Source organism: Lonchura striata, chromosome 8 (genome assembly GCF_046129695.1).
Source record: "Lonchura striata isolate bLonStr1 chromosome 8, bLonStr1.mat, whole genome shotgun sequence".
NCBI classification, from domain to species: Eukaryota; Metazoa; Chordata; class Aves; order Passeriformes; family Estrildidae; genus Lonchura; species Lonchura striata.
The window spans coordinates 9,374,873-9,400,227 of NC_134610.1; the positions used below are offsets into that span (position 1 = coordinate 9,374,873).

At 40.7% G+C, this 25,355-nt stretch overlaps 3 protein-coding genes across 5 annotated transcripts; 2 read left to right on the forward strand and 1 right to left on the reverse strand.

The window, feature by feature from the left end:
• The first annotated feature begins 6 nt into the window (after positions 1-6).
• FAIM (Fas apoptotic inhibitory molecule) lies at positions 7-8,326 on the forward strand. Of its 3 annotated transcripts, none has more exons than XM_021548709.3 (6): positions 16-64; positions 2,134-2,191; positions 2,823-2,958; positions 3,319-3,547; positions 4,954-5,003; positions 6,396-8,326. In XM_021548709.3, exons 2-6 carry the CDS (start codon positions 2,148-2,150, stop codon positions 6,543-6,545), a joined length of 609 nt encoding a protein of 202 aa, XP_021404384.1. In that variant the 5' UTR covers positions 16-64; positions 2,134-2,147; the 3' UTR covers positions 6,546-8,326. The 3 variants fall into 3 exon arrangements, with proteins under 3 accessions (XP_021404385.1, XP_021404384.1, XP_021404386.1); XM_021548711.3 differs by having other exon boundaries at positions 44-64; positions 2,134-2,157; XM_021548710.3 differs by lacking the exon at positions 2,134-2,191 and having other exon boundaries at positions 7-64.
• PARP9 (poly(ADP-ribose) polymerase family member 9) lies at positions 8,238-17,288 on the reverse strand. Its single transcript, XM_021548707.3, has 10 exons — positions 17,058-17,288; positions 16,610-16,649; positions 15,073-15,908; positions 13,557-13,781; positions 13,267-13,476; positions 12,464-12,524; positions 11,654-12,028; positions 10,769-10,914; positions 9,901-10,066; positions 8,238-9,167 (listed from the first exon to the last, which is right to left on the reverse strand). The coding sequence occupies exons 1-10, from the start codon at positions 17,070-17,072 to the stop codon at positions 8,830-8,832; spliced, it is 2,412 nt and encodes an 803-aa protein (XP_021404382.2). The 5' UTR covers positions 17,073-17,288; the 3' UTR covers positions 8,238-8,829.
• DTX3L (deltex E3 ubiquitin ligase 3L) lies at positions 17,186-25,020 on the forward strand. Its single transcript, XM_021548708.3, has 5 exons — positions 17,186-17,366; positions 17,803-18,026; positions 20,370-21,902; positions 22,579-22,796; positions 24,079-25,020. Exons 1-5 carry the CDS (start codon positions 17,192-17,194, stop codon positions 24,146-24,148), a joined length of 2,220 nt encoding a protein of 739 aa, XP_021404383.2. The 5' UTR covers positions 17,186-17,191; the 3' UTR covers positions 24,149-25,020.
• The last annotated feature ends 335 nt before the right edge of the window (positions 25,021-25,355 follow it).

The following is a 25,355-nucleotide window of genomic DNA, read 5'->3' on the forward strand; positions in this document are numbered from 1 at the left end:
GGCGGCGCCGCGCGGCCGCCGCCATTTTGCGGCGCGGGAGGCGAGGGGAGGAGAGCGGGCGGAGGTAGGAGCGCGGCGGCCGGGCGTGGGGCTAAGGAGAGCAAAAAATAAAGACTGGGGAAAAATGGGAAAAACTTGTTGCTGGCGGTAATGGCTGGGAGCACGTCTGGCGTCCGGTTTGCGCTTCCCGGTACGGCGATGAGCGCTGCCGGGATTAGGTGGATGGGCTGGGAGCTGTAATCCCAGGCTCGTTTTCAGAACCGTGTAAAGGAGGAAGCACTGCCTTGGGCTGCTGAGCTGGTCAGGGAATGGAGGCGGTGGGTGCAGCTGCTGTGTGTCCCTCCTGGAGCAGCGCACGGCTTTCCCTTGGGACGCGGTGGGATCGCCTCCAGCAACCACCCCTGGCCTGGGGTCAGCCTTCGGGCTCGGTGTGAAATAAATGTGTATTGCTTCATTACCATGATTTCAGGGAAAAAAAAAAGTGTGTTCTGGGATGCTTCCCAACCCTTTCAGCATTGATCCTACAATCCACGCCGCAGCGCCGGGGCCTGCCCGGGGCGATGGAGGCTCTGGTGTGTGAGACTCTCCGGGCATCTCCTGCGAGCCCCGGGCCGCCCCTTGTGCTGATCCCTGCCGGGGAACAGTCCCTGCCTGCTCCTTGAACAGAGGAGGGAAATATTCCCTGCCTGCTCCTTGCAGCAGGGGAGGGAAATATTCCCTGCCTGCTCCTTGCAGCACAGGAGGGAAATGTTCCCTGCCTGCTCCTTGAACAGAGGAGGGAAATGTTCCCTGCCTGCTCCTTGAACAGAGGAGGGAAATATTCCCTGCCTGCTCCTTGCAGCACAGGAGGGAAATGTTCCCTGCCTGCTCCTTGAACAGAGGAAGGAAATATTCCCTGCCTGCTCCTTGCAGCACAGGAGGGAAATGTTCCCTGCCTGCTCCTTGAACAGAGGAGGGAAATGTTCCCTGCCTGCTCCTTGAACAGAGGAAGGAAATATTCCCTGCCTGCTCCTTGCAGCACAGGAGGGAAATATTGCCTGCCTCTCCTTGGAGCACAGGAGGGAAATATTCCCTGCCTGCTCCTTGCAGCACAGGAGGGAAATGTTGCCTGCCTGCTCCTTGAACAGAGGAGGGAAATATTCCCTGCCTGCTCCTTGCAGCACAGGAGGGAAATATTCCCTGCCTGCTCCTTGCAGCAGGGGAGGGAAATATTCCCTGCCTGCTCCTTGCAGCACAGGAGGGAAATGTTGCCTGCCTGTTCCTTGAACAGAGGAAGGAAATATTCCCTGCCTGCTCCTTGCAGCACAGGAGGGAAATATTGCCTGCCTCTCCTTGCAGCACAGGAGGGAAATGTTGCCTGCCTCTCCTTGGAGCACAGGAGGGAAATATTCCCTGCCTGATTCCCACCGTGTGCCCGGTGATGCTGCCTTCGCAGGAACCAGAAATTTCAGGAGTGGCCAAAAACACCCCCTCGGCATTTGTTAGCACTGTTTGTTTGTTGATAGGTACAGACAAGATAATAATGAAATTAATGAGTGAAAAAAATACATTATAAACCGGTGGTTATAAAACACCATCGTGTAAGAAATTAGTTCTTTGTGGCTCACATAGATTTTGTGACTGATTTGCCAGGTCAAATTTAGTAATGTGCTTGTTGAAAGCTGCTACAGTTGTTTAGAAAAGGGAGGAGGTGGAATTACTGCCTGTGCTATTTCTAATCCCAGTTTCATTACGGTCTGGGACTGAGATGCGCAGCTCTGGATTAGGTTCCTGCTTTGGTCAAGTTGTTAATTTCTAAGCTTTGTCTCACAAATCAGGCAGCCCATTTTTCTGTCCGGTAACTGACAAAGTTATGAGCAGCTAGTGAAGGTAGGACACTCTACTAGCACTTACTTGGTTTTGTAAAATATAATATTTTTTTAAATACACTTGCCTTTCTGTCTTAGAGAAAGATGGTTGTATTTTAAGTGTTTTTATTTTATCATATTTATGACAGCACTGCACGCTAGTTAATGATGCTTTTAAAAATTGTCCTTTATCTTAGCTGGAGAAAATGGTGAAACTTTAGACTTCAGCACTTCTCTCCTACTATTCTGCTTTTCTATTTTTTCTTGCTGCTAATTGGATTAAAAGCTCTTTTGGCTTCTATGGCATCCGGTGAGGAGATTACTGTCTGTGACGATGAAGTAAGGTAAAGAATCAGAACTGTGATATGAGCAGATTTTGAAAGATATCCACAGTTCCAGTGGTCACTTATGACTGTATCTAAACTTTAAAAATCACTTGAATAAAAGGATATCTTGCCAGATCCCTTCCCCTGTGTCTGTCTGTGAAGCGTTGAATATCTGAATGATGTAGGTAGTGTTTATGAGATTAGAGTCAAATCTGTTAACACAGGAAATCGTTTTTAGACTATTTTTTCAAGTCTAAAAAGCTGAAACACTTTCTTTGACACAAATCAAATAATATGTTTTAATGCCTACCAAGAAATAACAGAACTATCCAGGAGTATCTTAAAACTAAATGTAATTTTGTTACCTATTGTCAGCTGAAATGGGAGTTTTAGAGGTTAGATGGGTAACTGTGTCTTTGTACTGTTTGTCAGAATGAGTCTGCTTAACTGTTTGTATTTTGTGATGTTTTGTCATATTTGAATGTCTGAAAAACATTAAAATATAAGCTGTTCTCTAAGTGTATTCTTTCAGTTGTCATTTTGTATTTCAAAAAATGCAAATACAAAAGCAGAAGAAGCAGTAAAGCTTTGAACTGCAGACATCAGGACTTCCAACAACAATTAATTTACTTTGTTGGTTTCTCCTTAGGTCTCGGTACAGCCACTTAGAGAAGATGACAGATTTGGTGGCTGTTTGGGAAGTAGCTTTAAGTGATGGTGTTCATAAGATTGAATTTGAACATGGGACCACTTCAGGAAAGCGTGTTGTCTATGTTGATGGAAAGGTGAAATTGCTATGTGCTCAAAATTCACTGTGATACAGATTATATAAGTACACTTCCATGCAACACACATCACAACAAACAAAAGACTAATAAATGCGAGTGAGGTTCATTCAGTTAATTACCTAATTTAATAACATGCATCATTCTTTTTTTTTCAGTTCCAATTAAGGTGTGAGTATTCATGAAGTGCTTTGCTGTCCTTGGACAGGGGCACTCTATGCATACAAAGCACCATGTATGCTTTCATTCCCCAACAGTAGTTCAGTACTGAGCTGTCTCCCGAGTTCCAGTTCAATTTTTTAATATTAAAACATGCACTCAGTTTTTTCAATTAATATCCACTGTCTTTTTTTTCTACAGGAAGAAATAAGAAGAGAATGGATGTTTAAATTAGTGGGTAAAGAAACATTCACTGTTGGAGCTACTAAAACTAAAGCTGCTATTAACATTGATGCAGTCAGTGGCTTTGCATATGAATACACTTTGGAGATCAATGGAAAGAGTCTCAAGCAGTATATAGAGAACAGGTTAAAAACAACCAATACTTGGATATTGAACTTGGGAGGTACAGACTATAGAATTGTTCTAGGTAAGTAAACATTGAGTGACTACATGTTGCTGCCTGTGAATAAACTTCTGTGCATTTAAAAACTGGTAATTAAGAAAGCACAGTTGAGTGGGTAGCTCTGATGCGGTATAAAATCCTGGGGGATGTGGAAATTTGGAATGAGATGCCAAAGATAGTCTGACAAGTAATGACTTGTTATACATGTGTGAGTCTACAGCAGTGTGGTCTAGATTTGGGAGACGTTACTGCTGCTGCATCCATAGAGCTGCCCTAGCAAGGCAGTTCTTCAGGTGAAGACTGTTAAAATTTTACCTTCATTGTGATCAAACCTCATGTGGGTCTAAGTTTGTTCAGCAGGTAACCAGGTTTTCCTTCCAAAAATCATCAGCCATGGTCAAGAAGTCTTCATCTGAAGTGCAACAATGTTATTTCACATTTTTGACATGTGGATAGATTGATGAACAGCCTTTTTTCTGTATCACTTCTTATGTACAAAATTAAACTAAAACCCTCCAGTGATGTTCTTTCACTTTCTTAATGGTAAATTACAACTACCAATACATTGTTTCTCTTCTGCCCCCTCTCTCCCAGTTACATTACAAGCAGGTGGGAGGAAGGGATGATCCCTTGAGGAATTTTTCTGTGGCATCTAGTGGGAAAACTTCCACTTGGGTATTGCTGTATGGTTAGAGCTGGAGACAAGAGATCTCAGACTATGATTTCTTCTTAAACCTCAGGACAGAATGAACTGCCCTAAGATGAAGGGAAGCAATGAAGAAAGACAGTTTTAGTGCCAGAAACAGATAAGTCTTCACAGAATTTTAATATCCCTATGCTTACTGGAAAGGCAAGCAGGGTTCAGCTCTCTGCTGATGTTGTGTCAAAGACAGTGTCAGTAAAGGGAATTCTATAGCAAAGTATTTTAAGGAGGATGTGCTGGGAGAAGAAAAAGAATATTCTGTTTCAAGTCCAAAAACAACTCTTAAGATTGATATTTAAAGTTGTGCTTTTGAAATATTAAGAATACAAGCAGTTTGATGAATCAAATAATTCTGCTTTTTAATTAATTTGACCTGGAAAAAAAGAGAGCTTTATTGAATAACCAGCACTCAAAGAATTAGCAGAAATTACTTCACTTTTCTGTCTTAATTTTTTCAGTTTAAGACTGTCAGTATCTCTGGCACTATTCAGAACAACACAGTGTTAATAGCCAGGGTTAGGGAGGGGTAAAAGTCTATCTTCAAAGCAAAAGTTGATGACAGAGCCTCCTCTCTCTCCATGAGAACAAACCCTGTAGCTACTTAGGAACTTCATTTGGGAATTGAAAGTAAAATTCCACAGTAGATTTTTAAAATCCCTAGATCATTGTCAATAGTGACAAAAAAAGTACCTTGTTCTTTCTACCTTGTTTTCCTTTTCCTTCACAGAAAAGGACACCATGGATGTGTGGTGCAACGGTCAAAAAATGGAAACAGCGGTATGTGATCCTTTCCAAAGGCTCTTCCCAGGCTATGGATACATAACCAAAGCACACATTATCTCCCTTTACCAATGAGGCTAAGGCAACCAGGATGCTTCTGGTCTGTTCCAAATAACCCTCACTGAATTTTACAATGGGCAGTATTTCAGTTCATATGTCTAACATCTGCTAGTTTAAGGGTAAATTATGCTTTTCTTTACCCTTTTTAGACAAACAAAATAAATTTGAGTCAGTTGTGCAGGGTTTTTATGGAGAAAACTTCCTGGAGATTGGGAAGGATTTGAGTTTGATGCAGAGTGTAGAGCCACTGCATCCAAACCTGCTTGTAATAGTTGTCACTGAAAGTTGAACACATGTAGTATGACTCATGTTTTTTGCCATCTTGAGATGTTCCTAATACTTAGGGCTTAAGAGCCTCATTGGAACAAGTCAAAAGTTTTATCTTGATCACATCTGCATTAATTTCCAGAGCAGGCTGGCAGGTGGGTGGTTTAATCTGTTTGGTGTCTTTCTGCTTATGATGGCTCTCAATATGCACACCAGGTAGGCTTCCCCATTCTTGAAGGATGTGCTTTCTCACCAGGGGGTGGGAAAGTTATTACTGCTGCCACAAGGAAGCCCCTGGATGAGTACAAATGGCAAAATCAACAGTTCTGCTACACCTGAGAGTAGGATGAAAAGATTCACCAAATGTTTGCTTAGTAATCAGTGGAAGAAGCCTCCTCTTCCAGTAAATCAGGGCTTCTTGCTCCTGATGGCTCATCCTTTTCTACAATGTACTGAAAGCACTCAGAGCTGTCCTTGCAAGCTGTGAGTGCAGGGTAAGTGCCAAACTGTGCTTCCATTAGAGCAACACACATAGTTCTGCTGTCACAAACATCATGACAAAAATACAGCCATGCCTGGTAAAATCTGTAACAGGAAATTACAGAACTGCAGGAGGAGATGTGTATCCAAGATACACAACTGTTGTGCTCAGTTCAGGGATCTGCTGTAGAAGTCATCCTCAACACTTCCATCTTTCACTGCCACTTGAGCATAGGTTTGTGTGGCACTTACTGGCTGTGCAGCACAGCTTGGCAGGATGCTGCCTTTTCTGTTTTTATTTACCGACCTGAATCAGTTTGATTCACCAACTCCAACCTTACAATTTCTGATTGTGTGACATTTTCATCATCATCTGATACCCACAAATCTTTGACTAGGCACCTTGATGGAGCCCTGCCTGAGATTCAGCAGCTTTGTTCAGCTTTCAGGCACTGTTTGTCACAGGTACCTAAAGCTGCTGATGCTGTGGGAACTGCAAGTGATCTTGATATTGATGCATTCAAGCTTCTCATTTATTAAAATATCACGTATCTGTTTTTATTCTTGTTTCCTTTCTCCCAGGGTGAATTTGTGGAAGATGGGACTGAAACTCACTTCACTGTTGCTGATCATAGCTGTTGCATTAAGGCTGTCAGTAGTGGGAAACGAAAGGAAGGAATTATTCATACCCTTATTGTGGACAACAGAGAAATCCCAGAGGCTGTGGAATAGCCTCTGGTTAACTGATTATGGCAGGACTAAGATCAGGAATTTTCAATTACTGTGGTAATTATTTTAATATGTACTACTTGGTACATTTAGTTTGTGCTGGGTTTATTTTCTAGTTTCTGTACACGAAATTATTCTTTTTGAGGACCAGATGAAAATAATTATGTACAATCTCTTACATTACCAGTTTTTTTAAAAAGCTATATATATATATAGAATATATAGCATATCACTATGTGTGGAGAACACTGGTGAAATAGAAATTATACCAGGAATTATACTGGTGATATAGAAATTTTGCCAGGAATATAGAAATTATATCAGGAAAAAATCAAGCTGTAATAAGATGAAAGAGAATTGATTCAGTAACACTGAATCAATCCTTAACTGCAGGTATACATGGAGGGAAGAGAAAGCCTGTACTGGGCACAGAAGTAAGATGCTAAAAGCTTTCTCTATAATTATTCTTTCTATTAAACTGACTACAGACCTTTTCACATACAGTTAAGGGGAATTACATAGTTAATAAAAAGGTTAATTAATGAAAGATTAAATTATGAAATACATAGTTACCAATACTTGTGTTACAGTATTAAATTAATACTGAGTTATGAAAACTGTCCTCTATTCCCACTAGGAGCAAGATGTTACATTGTGCCAAAATTAATGTTCCTTTTGGTGTTCCAAAAACTGATGCTGTAGTTCAGAAACTCATTACTGAGTTTTTTCAAAAAAGAAAATAGAAGAAAAATAAATTCATGCCATGAAACCCCTTTAAAAATATCTCCTGAAGCACACTGACATAAGAACTTACCTTTGTTCAGTGATAACAAATCTTAAATCTACAGCTATCTGTTTTTATGGCAGTAATGTGTGAATCAATAAATATGAGGAACAAAGGGACAGAAATGGAAAACAATTGGTTACTTTAATGGAATAGTTAAAATAGGAGTAGACTAATTCTGTTTTCAGAATTGCAGCATAATTTCTAAGAGCAAGTTTTGGACTTCTTGAGAGCAAAACTCTCGTGCTAGAGACTCGCACTACTGTCTTTGCAACAGCAAGCATAGCTAATCTTAAAAATAATTTTTAAAAAACTCAAAATATGAATATATTAACCTAAAAGTTTATTTTGTAATGTTTAAAAATATTTCCACTTGTAATCTCAGAATTCAGAATTAAACTTTTATAACTTAATTTCTTTTGGACTTGTGAATGGATCCTAGCACAACTACTAGCTCAGGAGTTGCAGGTGCAGTACAAGCATCCTGGGAATCCAGTAACAAATTATTTCAAAAAGTTTTATGAAATGCTAATTTCATTTATATTTTAGAGATCAGACTGCTCCCCATCAGCAGGCTTTACTAGAGGAAGTTTCCAGGTACCCAAGTGCTGGACTGAATCCACTTTTACAATGGAATTACTGTAACAGCTCTTGGCCTTTTCTGTGCATTTGCTTCAGATCACTGCAGAAGCAATGTGGGGATTCCCAGCTACAAGGCTGACAATGTAATCTTTAAAAGATGTTGGTAAAGATAGATTAATTGAAAAATAATTTCAAGCTGTAGCCTGAACCAGTTCTCTACTATTTTGTAACCTTTCAAATAGATTGAATGCTGCTGAGAAATATGAAGTTCATGTACAGTACAAATCATAAGTTCTTAAGACTACAAACAAATACAAGTTAACAGATAGTGACATTCATAGTTTTTATTTTGAATATGTGCATCTACAGTGCTTGAAGTAACTAATAAAAACTGTATAGCAACCATTGTAAGAAATAATGAAGTATTGCCTCATATTTGTCATAACTGTATATAAAAGCATGTCCCTAAGCAGAAAACAGCTCTCATCTGCTACATTCTCCTGTCTTAAGTCAAAAGAAAACTTAAGACTTAAAAGGCACAACCAAGATTTCTTGTGTTTCCCTGATATATGCAATATGTCAGATTAAGAAAATGCAGTGGAAGAATGACAGGCTATACACACATCAAGTGTACATTCACAAGCTGAGATCACTTTAAGAAATAAGGTAAATGACCAGGTATGTTAAATGTTAATGTTAAATGTTACACTGTATTTTGGAATGCTTTCCCCTCTGCTTCTATTCACAGGTTATTTTGTCCTAATCTCTTTAAGATGATAACTTACTATTTTGTTCACAAATATTTCAGAAAGCTTTCCAGGAAGCGCTCTGACCATAGCACACTACTAAGCAGAGCATCCTCTTAAATCTAAGCACTAGACTTTGTTCTCAGAGGGTCTTCACCATAGCTACAGTTCTGCTTTATTCCCACTGAGGATCCTGCTCGTTTCCTCCAAGACCTACATACCTCTCAGTCATTGGGGAACAAGTCAGCAAATACTTTGGAAGGGCTGCAAAACCATTGAAAATGACAAAGACCTCAGGACTGACCAATCTATCTACTAAACTGTCATATAGTGTAAAGGCATTCCTGTCCAGTGCTGGTGGCATAATACAAAATGGTCGGCCTGTAGTGTATGAGCCAGTTACTACATCAGCCTCAAACACGTACATTTTAGAATCCATTTTCTGTGTAGCTTTATCCTTGGTCAGGTACCTCGGGTTCTTTGTAAAGTAGATGCCAGCTCCATATTTTTGTTCTGGAAAGAGAAAGAAAAATTTTCAAAAGAGAAAGCATTTAGCAGTTGGTTCTTTCAGGGTGGTAGTTCCAAGAGACTGCTGCTTGATTCTGGGTTACAAGTGATGTGGCTGCTCAATGTGTGCCATCCTTTTGGAAGTTAATTTTCATGGAGTGGCTCTGATGCTTGCACTGACTTCCCACTGAAACCATGAGCAAAGACAGTTGATGGCCATTCCAGGTAACTGCTACTCCTGTGATAACTGCTCAGATTTATCTCTTAATCCAGTGATTGAATCATCAAGGTCTAAAGGATTTATATAAAATAAATATATTACTCATACTTCAGTATGAGTGACTCTGATAAAGAAAAAAGGCCTCAGTGTTCTGTGATGCCCTTGAACATGCTTTAGAGCACCAAGCTGCTGAATGCATGTTTGTAGCAGCTACATAAGGACACTGACCTTCTTTACAGTGATGCAACAAAATAAAACTTGGACATGGAATTTCATGTGTACTAATAATTCTGTCCAGTGTTTGGGCTAGGCTTGAATTATCTTCCTAGAGCCTTGCTGGCTATACAGTATCAGGAAGGGAAACCTTACTGTATATAATAAAGTAAATACTCAAAGTAATACCAATCTAAATACAAGTAAAAACAGTTCTTGTTTAGGAATGCCATTTTTTCTAATTTTAACTTGAGTTTAGTAGTCAGTCACTTCACTCTGATTAAAGATGCCAAAGCAAGTTATTACCTTTTGGTGGAGAATACATCCTGTGAAATCCAGTTTGGCAAACTGAGCAACAGAATTCAGCAGGAACATCCTGGTACAACTTGCAAGTTGTTTTGGAGCTACCATCTACTTTCTTTTTCATTTGTTGGAATGCAGCAGATAGAAGTAGATTATGTATCTTTTCAATCTGTAACATAAATAACATCTTAGCATAAACAGATGGAGACCAATTATGAAATCCATAAGTGTTTTTATTCAGGCTATGTTCTTCAATGGAAGAACCTTTGCTTTAGCCTATATGCATTGACCACATAGTGGACAAAATATCTGAAGCTGATTCAAGGAAAAGAATCATACCACTATCCCATGCCTCCCACTGAAATCACTGGGAATATTTCCTGGTGTACTGACTCCCAGTACTTCAGCTGTGCTGAAGAGCTTGAGTCCACCTCCTGTTCAGTAAAGCAGTGATACCCAAGTACAATTCCATCTTTAACACATAATCATATCAGAACTCTGGCAAATTTTTAGTGTCAAGCTTACAAAAAGAAAATAGACACTGAATTAGTGTCCTGGAATGCTGAACTTAATTTACCCTACCAATCTCATATTTCTCTAGAGTCCTATAAAGGGATATTTGAAGCATGAAGTATGAGGGAGAACACACAGTACAATATAAAAGACTTCTCAGAATTTAATCACTTTTTGATTATTTGCATGAAGTTTAAGATACTTTTCATTAGGATTAAAGACTGGATGAGGTTGATAGATCTTAATTTTTAAAAGCAATGCATTGAAATAGTTAATCTGAATTTTTTACGCTTACATTAAATATGTTAGTTCAAATACATAAGCTGATATTCAGTGTCTCCATGAATATCCTCTTTACCCTGAGAACACGAAGTCCAGCTTTTTCAAACTCTTTCTCTCTGTCTTTAAACTCCTGGAGGTAGCATTCCACCGGTGAAATCTGGAAGTAGTCAGTGGTACTTGTCATGTGAAAGTCTCCTGAAAGCGGGCCTGCTTCTGCTTGGCCTGGATATGAATAAGGGAGTAAAATTTTCATATATCATAATGTCTGAAGCAAAGGCAAGGGGGGCAGATCCACTCCTTTAGCTGGTGGTTTAGTTAAGAACAAAGAGTGTTAAGTGTTCTCTGAAGTAATGTCAGAGGCTAATATTGAGAGGAACTAGTATGTATGTATATATATATATACATTTATTATGAAGAAACCAGGAGAGAAGAAACTAAGGAAAAGCAATTTATGATCTCCATGACACCTCTTCACAGCTGAGCTTTCATATAAAGGTGTCTATATTGAATGACTATCAAAAACATGAATTAAAATTGATCACTCAGTAGCTTTCTGTAATGATATTAATTGTATCGTTTGTTCATGACAGCTCTGCAGAACAAGTCTACTGCTGAGCCCTGCAACGGTGGTCCAGCTGTAGCCAGCAAGAGCTCAGCAAAGGGGTGTGTTAAGTGCAAATTCTGTGTATCTCCAGTGGCCAGGCTTTAAAGTGAAGGTATCCTGGAGGGAGCTCCACTACAGCTGGGTATACATAATGGGCAGCCCCCGTATAAACTGTGCCCTACTGGGAATAGTGCCAAGTGAGTGACCACAGCTAACAAATGGTCCTCCAGGGGCTCACATGGTGAAAGGACAGAGATGTCAGTAATTAAAGCAATACTCAGTATGTCTGTCCACTCTCAGCAATACAGAGATACACGTTGCTTCATACTTAACCTTGTTTAGGCACTATTTACATACACATTGAGTAGAGCAGTTTCTCTTGTTCAGCAATAGCCTTCTTTTGCACACGAAGCAGTAATTCTTCAGTTGTGAGCACTGCATCAATCAAAACATCAGGAGGGCCCTGAAGCTCCAGTTTTGCTCGTCCATCTCTCACTTCTTCTGACACATATACACTAGAAAGCTGGTCTCGAGAGAGTTCTGCAAGCTCCTCTTTACCAAGGCAAAATATGTAGTTGTTTTCAATAACAGCATGGTAATCTTTCTGAATTTTCATTACATTTTGGAGCCACGATTCTGCTGCTCCCAGTGCTGTGGGTGTGAACCCTCTAAGTTCAATCACGGGTTTACTGCTTGCATGCTCTTTTGCAGTCTGACTGCCTGACTCTGTACCTGGAAGATATAGGTATATTTTTTAACACAAGTGCATTGGAAGAGTGAAGAGCTTTCAAGGCCTGACACAAATTCCTACTTGTAATCCCAGCTGTAAAGTGCAAGAAGCACACTACTCTTCTGGTATGCTCAAAAAAGAGATCAGCTACAAGGAGGTAATGTTTCCAGGATACACACACACATAGAATTTATCTACCTTTCACTCAATTACTTCTAAGATGTTAGGCAAAGACAATGGGTTTTAAATCTTAAAAGGAGCTGTGCAGTTCCGCTCCTATAAATGTAAAAATACAAAGTGCTCATGAGTTTTCGCTTCTTCCTCTCCCCAAGACACATATGTAAATACTAAGTTCCCTATTTTAAAGGAATGTGATTACAGATTATCAAATTGGGAGTACTCATTTACTGGAAATGCCCCTTCTGCTCATTACTTACTCAAAGGATCACTTCTGTTTTCCAGTTTGTATTTTGCTGAATGAAATTTTCTCTGGACAACCTTGAAAGATAAAAGTTTGGAAGCAGTTTGCAATCTCTTATCAAATATGCAATTAGTATCTTCAAACCTCTGTTAGACAAGCAGTTTACACCCCCACCCCTGATTCTGAAATTGTTAACACTGGCATTTGTAGGCTCTTCCCAAAATGTTATTCCTGGCAATATCAAATGCATTCCTGTTCTTCTGCATCTCCTAACACGCTGAATGGCACCTTTACCAACTCCTTGTGGTTGTGGCCTATCTCATGCTATCACATAAGATAAAGATGTTCATTACTTGCAGTTTAATGCTGATGCATCCTTACTCAGTTTTAAAATTCAGACTATTCTCCTGCCTGTCTACTTGAAATCCTTCCATTATGCTAGCTCATATATGTTGATAGTATTTTGCCTTAGGACCTCTATACAAAAAACCCAAAACTGACTGGAAACATTTCCTGAGGAGGAATGTTTGTTCCTTAATGAGTTAAGAGTAGACCCCTTCTTATACATTCACTGACAGACATGAAAATTTTAAAGTTCTCTCCCCTTTTCATCAGACTACAGGCTGAAGACTTCTAGCTTAGTGAAGAGAAAGTATATGCAAATATTGATTATCTGTTTATGAGAGTAATAGTTTCACAAAAGGATCTGCTGCTTACAATCGTTAGTACAGAACAGACTATCATACTTTTCAGTCATCTATGGAAATACTTTTAGAGTTTTCTGTCTTCCTTACGGGTAGTTAACAACAAATTGGTTACCTCATAGGCAGCATGGTCATCTGGGCAAACAACAAACTGCACTTCTCTCTTCGTAGGATGTGCCCTGGCAAAATTTAAAACTGCTTCAATCATGGTCTCTGCTGCTATGTCAACAGGCAGCTCTGGTGACCAATTTATTGGAAAAGACACTGAGGGAGATGAGTGGTCTTGAAAGTAACCCAGGCATCTTTTCACTGCATCCTTCAATTCCTGCAGGCAAAACAAAATCTTTTAGTCCTCACATAACCCAACATGAAAACCCATTAAGATCCAAAGTAAGCAATAGTCACCTGAAGCTGTAATACCGGATGCTGGTATTGCAGTGCCATTTGCAGTACAAACGTAGAGGGCGGCTCACGCCTTTTGACCACCACGGGCTCCTTAAAACCCTTTGGATGTCTCAGATGATGCTGAAATTCCTTCCGAAAAGCTGCACCCTCTTTTTCCAGCAGTCGTTCTGAAGTCTCAGAGGAAGGCTCACCCTTTGCATTCAGGAAGTTAACAATAGCTGTATTCTGCAAGGAAAGAGTGCAAATTTCAGTGTACTTCAGACTAACTATTTGCAAGCTTTGCTATTATAGAGAGCATTCTTTCTAAGCACAATTCCTGTACAGAGGCATGACTGCCACAGATCAGCTGAATTTTCCTACTATTTACTACTACAGCACTGGAATACATCCAAGTATGCACTTTGCAGTGGCAGTTCAGAAACCCACAGTGTGCACAAAGCTGATCCAGTCATCAAGAGTGCAATGAACAGAATTATTACTCTCACTAAGTGACCCACGTGCCAATTATCAGCAGGAGAGAACTATGGATGTGGCTGTCATCCCCTTAGGGTAGCAAGGACACATCACCAAAACAGCAGTGTGAGTACACATAAGGGAACTGCAAAGCTATGATTTTTCCCAGTGGAAAAAACAGATTCCCATAGTAGGTGCCCTGTATTTCAAATATGCAAAAAACTTGTTCACAGAATGCTGCTAACAGCAGTAATTGTTCTAACGTTAATTGTTGAATATTATCTAAAGACACAAGAACATGTTTTGCTCACAGTCTTCAGGGCATCTTTCAGTGCTGTAGAAATGGTTAATAAAATTCTCTGCAAGGTCAACTTTGCAATCCTTTGTTCTTACACCAAAAAACCAAACCTCCTTTTCAATTATAAGACTTCTTTAAAAGAAAAATATATTTATTTTTTAAGATGTAGTATTTGCTAAAAGTAAATGTCATTCTTGTGATGTACCTTGTAGTCTAAGAGCTCTGTTTAATTCCTATGACTGCGGCCATCTATTTTATATTAGATTTTCTACCTAAAAAGTTAATCAATTTAAATAATGCTCTATTTAAAGGTAAGGTGCACATCATTTGTGTAAGTTTTCTTCTGTTTCAGTGTTTGCTGAATAATTCCACTAATGGAGTTATGAGAACATAAATTATAGGAAAAAAAGCAAGGCAGAAAATGAGAATACTTCTATAGAGTACATGATAAAATGTGAATTCCTGCATTATAAGAAGATAAACCTTAACATAGAGATGTATTATTAAGTCATTCAATCTTTAGCTGCTTCCTATTACAACAGCCTGTATACAAGAACAAAATAAAAACATTCTAAAGTTCATACCAATTTAGACAAAAACCAACTCCTTGCTACTATGATTTAATTACCACATGTAAATGCTCATCAAACTGAGATGAAAACCACTTAGAGGACTGATACAAAATGTGTTCTGAACTCTTGGGCTCCAGATCCTGCGAAGACTTGGAGGCAACACCACATTTCACAAATTACAGGACAGACTTACGTTCAGATTTGCAGGGTCTTGTTTTATGACGCGCAAGCGAATGTTTTCAAGTTTGAGGTGAGTTACAGCCTGGCTTGGCGAAAGTGGCTCAGTGTCTTCAAGTGAATTGCTATCACCCAGAAACTTTTCACAGGCCTTCTTTATTTCTGCGACTGTAGACTCATCAATGTTCACCAGGCGGATTTCCCTGAGACAGCTTGGTGGACTTGCCTCAACAAATTTCTTTACAGCCATTACAATCACTTGAGAACACAAATCAATTGGGAAGGCATAGATACCTGAACTCACTGCTGGGATAGCCACAGACTTCAAAGCCTTTCCTGGAGCACTAACATAACGCAAAACATTCAAAATAGCTTCCTGAAGAAGGTAACAACATCTTTCCTTTTTGTGAGCATACCACTTTGGACCAACCACATGAATAATACCCTTACAAGGAAGCTTCCCTCCACCTGTCACTGCTATATCACCAACTTTGACTCTTCCAAACCTTTGAACATAATGCTTGCTTTCCTCTTTTATTTCTGGCCCTCCAGCTTTTACAAGGGCAAGAGCAAGACCTGCTGCATGTTCAAGATACTCATTGGCTGCATTTACCACAATATCGACCTTGTGTCTTGTGAGATCATCCTTAAAAACACGAATGTCAATGCCCGACTTCATTTTTTTTCTGTATACTTCAGCAGTGCTTTTTGTTGCTTCTCTGAAGGCCAACCTACAAGCAAACTTTTTGGAAACGAGATTATTGAGACAGTTTTCTCTTCTCTTAAGAGCTTCATAGGCATCTTTACTGATGGGGATCATCAAATTGACCTCATCCATTACGATGCTTGACCCTAGGATACAGAATATAAAGTGAAAGAGAAGGTATTACTATCAAAATATTTATTTTTATTTAGAAATGTGGTTTATAGGTCTCAATTTTATCCTACTGTCATTGCTAAACAATATTTTTTTACACACTCTAATCTTTTCTTTCCCCTTTTCAGAGGTTTGGAAAACCCAAGGAGGTTCATTTAACTGTGCCACAGAGATCCTATACTCAGTTTTAGTTCTGTGAGTCTCATTTAATCTGCACTTAAAGCCCACAAGCAAGTTCCTTCTTTGTATGGAACTTCGTATGAACTCAGAAAGGCTTTTAAACCACGTTTTTAAAGGAACAGTTTTTACATTATTACTATGGCTGTACAGCCCCCTCGTGGCAGATGTCAGCAGTACTATACTACAGCAGTTATGTTAATTAGTTTAAATCAATTTGTGCGAGTTTAGTCATACTTTCCTCCGGGGTATACTACCTGCTTATAAAAACTCTGACGTTTTGCACTTATAAAGTATATATGCCGACTCATCAAAACACTTCTGAGTTCTTGCTTCTAAAAGAGAAATGCAAGCAAGTCCTGTTGAAGTAATTAATAATAATGTTGATTCACAACCGTGTCTATTTCACATTAATTGTGAATTTCAGGTTGCTTTTGGCTTTTGTTTTCCAGTTTGCTGGCTGCAGCTGTCAGTTTTCAACGCTAAATGAGAGGCTTACCTAAACCGAGCTTCCCTCTGAAGAAATCTGCAACGTAACTCTATTGTAATAAAAAAAAGAAAAAAAGGGAAAGTAAATGTTACAAGCAACAAAGTATGTGGGCTGCCTTCTTACAAGAGAGATTGTGTTTCAAATCAAACCAGCAGCTTTTCAAACACGTGTACGAAGTTTCCTAGTTTTTAAAATGCTGCTCGGAGCTGCTCTGCGGGTGAAGCTCCCCTCAGCTTCCTCCGGCTCCGACCGGCCCGCAGGAGCGAGAGGCCGGGAGGAGCCGCTCCCGAGCGCCGGGCTGGGCCGGGCTGTGCCGGGCCGGGCCGTTCTGTGCCGGGCCGTTCTGTGCCGGGCCGGGCCGTTCTGGGCCGGGCTGGGCTGTTCTGTGCCGGGAGCCCCGCCGGGAGCCGCCGCAGCCCGGGCCCCGTCCCTCCTGCCCCCTGCCCCGCTCCCCTACCTGCACGATCCCCATGGGGCGGCTCAGGGCGGACCCTCAGCGCTCGGAGCCGCGGGCGGAGCGGGAAGCGAAAGCGAAAGCGAGCGGCGGAGAGGGAAGGGAAGCGAAAGCGAAAGCGAGCGCGGGGCGGGATCATGGCGGCCGCGCGGCTGCTGGTGCGGCTCAGCCCCGCGCCCGCCGCCGGCGACAAGGCGATCCTCAAGCTCCAGGCGTATTTCCAGTCGGGAAAGCGGTCGGGGGGCGGCGAGTGCAACGTGTGCGCGGGCCCCCGGCCCGGCACCTACTGGGTGCAGTTCTCTAAGGAGCAAGGTACGGGTCTCTAAGGAGCGGTGCGGGCCGGCCGCGGCTCGGGCTGGCGGGGGCGGCTGTGAGGGGACTGGGGAAGCCGCGAGGCACGGCTTTGAGTCTGGGCAGGGCGCTCCAGGGCCGCTGGTGGCCATCAGTTTGCAGGTAACTTTATCAGCCTTACCTGCCTTTGTCCAGATTGAAAGGGGAACTCATTAATGCATAAAAATATCTCAAAGGCGTGCCGGACTTCTCGGTGGTAGCCAGCGACAGGACGAAGAGCGTTAACTAAAACGCAAGAAACTTCCCCTTAAGTTCACATAAGGAAGAATTTCTTTACGTCGAGGGTGGTAGAGCAATGGAACAGGCTACGCAGGAGGGTCGTGGAGTCTCCCGGGGTGGGATGATCTTGGACCTTCCTTCCAGCCATAACAGTCCTGTGATTCTGAAATTACCGCAGACAGGAGGAATGTGGAATCCCGCACAAAACACACCTTGGAGCTCGGTGCAAGATGCCTGGAAATAGTCATTCTGTCGGGAGAAGGGGAGCCGGGTAAGAGCCGGGCTGCAGCGCAGGCCTCTGCCAGCTACAACAAGGTCGCTGCCAGCCCTTCCCTGCCCCAGCAGGAGCAGCGGGACAGCGGAGGCTATGGGGCCACAGCAAAGGAAGACCTTACCAAAAAGGTACAGCAGGAAGAGCAATGTCACAGCCTGCCCTGCGTGTAGTTTCATGAGTTCTTTTTGTTGCACTTCAATACTTCGTGCCAAAAAAGATGTTGGTTGTGTGCTCTTAGTCAATGAAATGGGGGCCAGGAGTGACATTTGAGTGCCAGACCAGAGATCAGTCTACAGATGTTTACAGGCAGCTTGTGTTCCAGCCTGACTCTGGCAGGTGCCAACCACTATTCCCTAGAGCAGCACTCTGGCAGGCTTCAGGGGTTAGTATGCACCAAGGGCTGCTCCCAAAAGGTAGAAGAATTGTATGAGATTTGGATCATTTCACCAATATACCTTTCACCTACTCTTCCACCTTTCCACCTACTCTTTCAACATGGTTTGCATCTTGAGGCAACCCTAATTATCCCCGTCTCTTCAGCATTAAAGAAGTCTGCTGTGATGTGATGTAGCACCAGAAACATGCTTTCGGACACTTTGAACTTAAAGTTACACAGAAAAGATCAGCTGTGTTTAGGGACATGGGATAGGGCAACATGGTGTGGATGTGGCTCTGCCAAGACACTGGTATCTGGCTCAGAGGGTTTAACCCTGTTTTGCTTGGTAACATAGGCGTAGCTTTTGAAGTATAGAATGTGCTAGTGTAGTGTTTACCTGGCATCAGTACTGCAAATTTCCCTATCCTTCTGTCTGTGTGAAGTACAGAAGTGAACATGTTTGTTATTATTTTTCAGAATCCTGTTTTCTGCCCTAACTCTTGGAGTTATCAAAGTATGACTTCTGGGAAAATTTTAAATAAAGATAATAAGTGGAAACTATGAAGTCTAATATTTATAAGAACAATGAAATGTAATTCAGAGATCGTGTTAAAACACATTGTGTCTGAATAACCTGGCTCTAAGGGAATAGACAGATTATTTTGGTGATCCTTGGCAGAATAACAATGGCACTAAAATGTAGTTACAATGATGCCTCAGGTCTTAGCTTTTACATTTTTCAGATTCTGTACTGCTTTAGTGTGTAGTTCTGAGCTTCACATTAAGGGATAGTAAGCTCTCTTCACAGAGTTGGGAGACAAAACAATTCCTTCTCTAGCTAGGGACCAAGGACAAATGATCCAAATTTCAGGCCCAAGAGCATAAACAATGATGGACTAATTGAACAATTAACTCCAATATGCAAATGGCCCAGAACTTGCAAAATTGTGAGACCTCAGGACTGGTCATCCATTTTGTGACCATTTTGGATTCATCTTGGGTGTAGCCCTGGCTGGGCTCTTGTGCTGCCCAAGGTGTATCCATTGAGGCTTTCTAATAAACACCTACTTTATTCTTTAACTCCATCCAGTCTCTGTTCTAGGACATTGCTTTCACAAGGCCTCAACAACTAAAGCTTTTTGCTTTTCAGAAAGCATAGAGTTAATGATCAGAGTGCCACAGGATTTCTACAAACAGAATCAGTGTAGGACAGTTTTGTAAGTAGTGTAGTACTGTGTTTGATGGCACAGCTTTTCTTACGGTTTCTAGTTACCTGGACCCTCTGCAAATCATGTCTTATCTTAATACTTGGTTTGCTGTATTGATAGAACAATCACGATCTAGACTTGAAAACACGTAAAAGCATCTGGGTCATCCTGTCAGTCCTCAAAGGAAGCAGAGGGCAGAGGAGGTCTTCCTGGCCACCGAGGGGTCCTTCTGGGTTTCACTGTCCAGCCACAGCTGTGGCCTGAATTCCCAGTGAGGAGTTGTATCTGATTGATTAAAGCTGCCTGCTCTGGGATGGGGCCAACAGCACCTGGTTGGCAGGGTACCAGGGACCTTCAAGGCCAGTAAGGAGGGCACCAGTCAGCCTGGTGCCAAGAAACCTTGAGAGTGCTAGGGAGGGAAAGAAAAAAATCTGTTTGCTTTGTCTGCTTTTTCTGTTTTCTTTGTCTGTTTGCTTGGTGTGCAGGACTTCTAGGGCCTGGTAATGATGGGAAAAGCACCTAACATAATGAATGAGCTTAGCCACAGAGGTTGCCTGCCTTTAGTTCTACTAAGTCTGCTGTCAGAGGTTGGAGCAGAGAGTGCTGGTCACAGTCTCAGCCTAAGTAGCAGAGTTACTGTCTTTCCTCCTGCAATGCTGGTGACATTAAGGCATTTCATTTTTGCTGCTGACTTAGAAGTAGATTGTGTTACTCACCTGTTTGTACTGTTAGTGTATGTGACATAAAAGAAATACTGTGTGCGAACTTGTGTGTAGTAATCTGGCACTACTGGGATGGACAGAGCTTCTCCTTGCTGAAAATACAGAAGTAGCAAGCAGAGAACCTTAGAGAAAACTAATGTTGATGTATTCTTGTCTTTTCTTTAGATATTTCTTACAGTATCTGCTACTTTGAATACCAGTATGTTCACTGAAGACCAAAGGGAGAAGATTACCATTATGTGTCCAAACTTAAAGAGAGAGGGAAACCCTGCCGTGGATGGCTCTGAGAAATTGACAGGAGATTTTACAGATATTGAAAAAGCTTATCACTATTTTGAAGATATCCTTGCAGGCAAAGACCCAAACCATGATTTTTCACATTCTGCATGTAAGAATGGTTTGAAGGATGAAAATAGCCTGAATACTGAAGAAGTTGTTGAGATTCCAGTTGTGACAACTCTCTATGAGTATTTTAGTCATGCCCGCAAAGAAGAAATCAAAGAACTACACAAAAGGTTTGGAGCACATATAAAAACTAAAGGTCATGAGGAGGATAACACATTAATACACATATCTTCTGATCAAAGTCCTGCATTGTTACAAGCAGCTAGTGATTATTTTATCAGAACTTTTCAGAAAGCTACAGAAAATCTGACAGAGGAAATAGTTCCCATAACAAACAGTTACACATTAGAAGAGACAATAATGAAATTGAATGAAAAGTTTAAAAATCTTCTTGCTAAAGAGGAAGGGAATCAGTTGCTACTCCGTGGTCCAGGGAGTGAGATTTTAGCTGCCCAAAAATTTCTAGCAAAGGAAGGTGAGAACAGCCAAGCTGAAAAGAATATAAAAATATCATCTGAATGGTACAAATACAGGAATGGAGTTGAAGTTGATGCTTCTGTGTTTAAATTGTTGGAAACCATACTAAGCAAAGAAATTGAAAACATAAATGGCAAATTTGATACACTGGTAAAAATAAAAGAGAATTCATATGGCCAGAAGGTCATAATATTTAGGCCTAAATCCAAAACTTCTGATCTGTCATCACATGCTACTGAAAGTTTTATCAGTGAATTTCAGAGTGCCTCTGCAATGTTAAGAGAAAAAATCATCAGTGTGAAGCTTTCAGAAAATCAGAAGAAAACTTTAAACATGCTACTTAATGCAAAGAAATTTGAAGATCTTAATGTACAACTTAAGAAGAACAAAGATAAGTTAATCATAATGGGTTTACCAGACCATCTTTATGCTGCTGAAGAGAACATTAAGTCCCTTCTTAACACTGAAGGGACACAAACTAGAAATAGAGCACTACTGTTCTCTGACCTCAGCTCTCAAGAAGCTACAGGAGCATCTAAGAAGTCCAGTGTTAGGCAAAAGAATAACCTTTTTTCTGAAGGACAGACTCAGGCAAAGACAGAAGAAAAAGAAGATGATGAGTGTCCTATTTGCAGGGATACAATTGAAAATAAAGAAATACTAGAAAGGTGCAAACATGCATTTTGCAAAATTTGCATTGACAGAGCCATGACTTACAAACAAGCTTGTCCAGTTTGTAATACTGTCTGTGGAGTCCTGATGGGAAACCAACCGGAGGGAACAATGTCAAATACAACAACTAATACCTCTCTTCCTGGTTATCCCTATTGTGGCACTATTGTAATTGACTATAATATGAAAGGTGGTATTCAAACTGTAAGTATACTTAAATGTTTCTTAAAGATATTTTTCCCACATCAAAACCAATATTGAATATAAAATTAACTATCTTCCCATTACTTTAGTGCATGTTCAGGGAAGACATTTCTTTGTTTTGTACAAATCTGCAAGTGTTTAATTCAGTATTTTTTTGAGTGATTAAGTAAATACAGTAGGAATTAAATGGTCAGATGATCAGCCTCTATTTTATGTGCACCAGGACAGAGGTACCTGTCTTTAATTTGTACAGTAGGAATAACTGAACTGAAAGGTATGCAGTGATATCATATAAGCAAAGTTTTGCAAGTATAATGAGCATTTCTGGGGTGTTCTCTTTGCTGTGGGCACCAGTGTACAAATATACATATGTGGTAAGGGCTTTCCAGGTATGAAATCTCCCTATGTTATGTGCTTGGATTCGTGACTAGGACTGAGAATGTAGTAAATTAAGAGGTCACAGGTGCAGCACCAGGCATTTGTAGAGACAAGAGGGAAAACCAGATTTAAAAATAACAATGGATGCATGAGCGATGACAAGAAAGTGTGAATTAAATTTGTGTGAAAGAAAGTATCTAAAGAGAAAAAAACTTGGAATCAGTTATCAGTCATGCTATGTCCTTCAGAATGATTTATGATATACAATGTGGTTTTGTTTTGTTTTTCTACAAAACAGAGCAGCCATCCAAACCCAGGGCAGCCTTATGGGCCAGTTCACCGAACAGCGTATTTACCTGACAATGAGGAAGGGCGAGAAATTCTGCAGCTCCTCAAAAGGGCCTTTAACCAAAAATTGATTTTCACAGTGGGGCAGTCACATACTACTGGTGCAGAGAATGTTATCACATGGAATGATATTCACCACAAAACTGCCACGATGGGAGGACCTACCCTGTAAGCAGTCTTGTCTTTATGCAATACTGTTGTTACTCAGATGTGTCAGGAAGACTGCCTTGAATATTTTCCACATTTAGAGCTTTCAGATTTTGTCACTAACAGTGATTGTGGAATGCTCTATGTAACCAGATGTTAATCACCTTCCCCTGTTTGGACAGTTGGAACAAGGATGATCTTAGTGTTCTGCTGCCCCTCAGACTACTCATTCACCAATGAGTTTGTAAGGCACTTAGTTAATAATTGCTTTGATTAGAACCTACAGGACAACAAGCTCTTGATGACATCTAAGGTTGGACTGATCTGTGCCTGGTACCTGCTGTTCTACATCAGGAGGTGCTGGTCTATTATGATCCCAGTAAAGATGGCACTTGGACTTTATAAAGCACTATTTGAAATTCTGCTTAAGAGAGCTAACAGCAGGAAGTGAGACTGCAGTACAGATATGGTCGTGTCCTTTTAGATGCTAGGAGCCATGAGTTGTGCAGCACTTAGCGGGTCAGAGCACAGGACACAGTGCCAGCCCCAGCCATAAGAAAGGTTACCCCATTTTGGCCATTCAAGCTGTCAGAAGATTTTCTCAGTCGATGACAGCTGTATCCAGTAGTTCTTGAGGACTTGCAGCCCTTAAATGAAAGGAGCAATCACCAGTGCTGAGTGTGAGCTGCCTGCAGCAGAGACAAGAGGGAATCTTGGACCAGTCCTTAAGCTTGTTGCAGCCTCTAAGGGGCAGGTTGTGTCCTGCAAGCTCTAAAGGCTTGTGTCTAGATCCTCCTGACTGGGCTAGGATCATTAAAAGAGCAAAAGTATCAGTTTTACTTTATCCTCTGTGCAAATTCTCTCTCTTGTATATTATTTGCTTCATATGCAGTTCTGGTGTTGCACTACTACAAGTCCAAAGGTGCCAGCCATTATGTTTCTGATTTGAATGCTGACTTGGATGTTCTTCAGGTCTGATTTTCTTTTTCAAATACTGTACCCAAACACTATCATTTTCAAGGGACACCCCAGGCAGCTTTGACACTATAACACTTTGACACTTTGAATTTTATTTAAGTTCTTAGTGTCAATTTGGACAACAAAATATAGCAGCTCCTTAAGTTTGTAGCTTTATGCTCTGTGTCACTTCTGTGACTGGAAATACGGGTCTGTTTTCTCTCTGGGGCAAGAACTGCATACAATTTATAAAGAAATTTCTAAAAAGATTTTGATGAGATGGTTCTGTAGAATTGTCAAGTTCTTCATTGCAGAAGTAGGCCAAACAATTCTCTCTTTCTCCTAGGTTTGGTTACCCGGATTCTTCTTATCTGCAGCGCGTTCGATCAGAATTGAAAGCAAAAGGAATTGAATAAGAAAATCTATCAACTCTCAAGTGTAATGACTAAGCATACAGCAGTTAATGTACTGCTCAAGCTCTGAGGGAAGTTACTTTGTTTAACTACTGTACTTAAATCATTTGTTAGGTAAAAAACAATCACAGGTAAGAAAAGTAATTTTTTCTCATCAAACAATGTATGTTCTTTTCACAAATATTTTACTTCCCTCTATATATAGCCTTTACAGTATTTAGTTCTTGTGAGATTGCATTTTGTATATCTTGCTTTACTAGCAAATCTGATTTGAACTTTTCCCCATAACTTTTTCAAATTTGCAAAACCTTTAGATCCACTACTAGCTTTTATTAGATGAAGCACTTCTCCTAGCTTTGCATTATGATGTCTGTCAGCATGGCTGGCATCATGTAACCCGTCTAATCGAAAATTTGTATGCAGCTATGACTGTTAGCTGTGATAAGGCTATGGACTTTTGCTTCTTTTCATGGTAGAAATGGCCTTAGTGATTTGGGTTTTACATGTGAAATTAGCTATGGATCATGTACAAGGGGGTACATGGATGCTTAGCTTTGCAGAAGTGCTGAATACTGAGAGCTGTGTTGGAGTCAATGGGAAGTTAGAGTGTCATATCTAATAGTGGGCTCCTGGTTATGTGCCTGCCATAGTGCTTAAACTTAAATACAACTTCTAAATCAGTTTTTCAACTATAAAACTGTATTCTTTCAATTGCATTCAATATAGGTTTAAATTGTATCATAAAGATACTCTGCAGTGCCTAAATAACCTGCTAATTATCTGTGTGGAGGTATGTCACACAGACATCATTTTTAGTAAGTTGAACCATTTTGCTAAGGCTATTGAGCACAACTAATAAAGAAAATATGAAAATACTTTGTGTGTTTCTTCTGTACAGATTTTTCCTCCTTTTTGCAATACATGTAGCTGTATATATTTTTCATATTTGGGAGCTTCCCTGCAACACCATGTTTTGGGGCAGTTTAAACTCCATGCCACCCCCTTTTTAAAATTTTTTTACTTTTTTTTTTTTTTAAGCCTGTCACTGAGTAGTAATTGTCCCCCTCAGCTGACTGCCCCCAGTTTCTGTTCTGAGTGTGATGTTCTGTGGTATGGAATGTCCTTTTGGCTACTTTGGGTCACCTGTCCTGCCATGCTTCTTCCCAGCTTCCTGTGCATTTGCTTGCTCACAGAGCGTGGGAAACTGAAA

Coding starts and splice junctions, on each gene's coding strand:
- PARP9 (XM_021548707.3), bottom strand. Junction 13,477..13,556: donor ATCCGGTATTACAGCTTCAG/GTGACTATTGCT, acceptor TTTTGCCTGCAG/GAATTGAAGGATGCAGTGAA. Junction 10,915..11,653: donor GAAACTGCTCTACTCAATGT/GTATGTAAATAG, acceptor ATTCATATCCAG/GCCAAGCAGAAGCAGGCCCG.
- FAIM (XM_021548709.3), top strand. CDS start 2,148: ATGGCATCCGGTGAGGAGATTACTGTCTGTGACGATGAAGTAAG. Junction 2,192..2,822: donor GTCTGTGACGATGAAGTAAG/GTAAAGAATCAG, acceptor GTTTCTCCTTAG/GTCTCGGTACAGCCACTTAG. Junction 3,548..4,953: donor AGACTATAGAATTGTTCTAG/GTAAGTAAACAT, acceptor TTTCCTTCACAG/AAAAGGACACCATGGATGTG.
- DTX3L (XM_021548708.3), top strand. CDS start 17,192: ATGGCGGCCGCGCGGCTGCTGGTGCGGCTCAGCCCCGCGCCCGCCGCC. Junction 18,027..20,369: donor AGGAAGACCTTACCAAAAAG/GTACAGCAGGAA, acceptor TCTTTTCTTTAG/ATATTTCTTACAGTATCTGC. Junction 22,797..24,078: donor ACGATGGGAGGACCTACCCT/GTAAGCAGTCTT, acceptor TCTTTCTCCTAG/GTTTGGTTACCCGGATTCTT.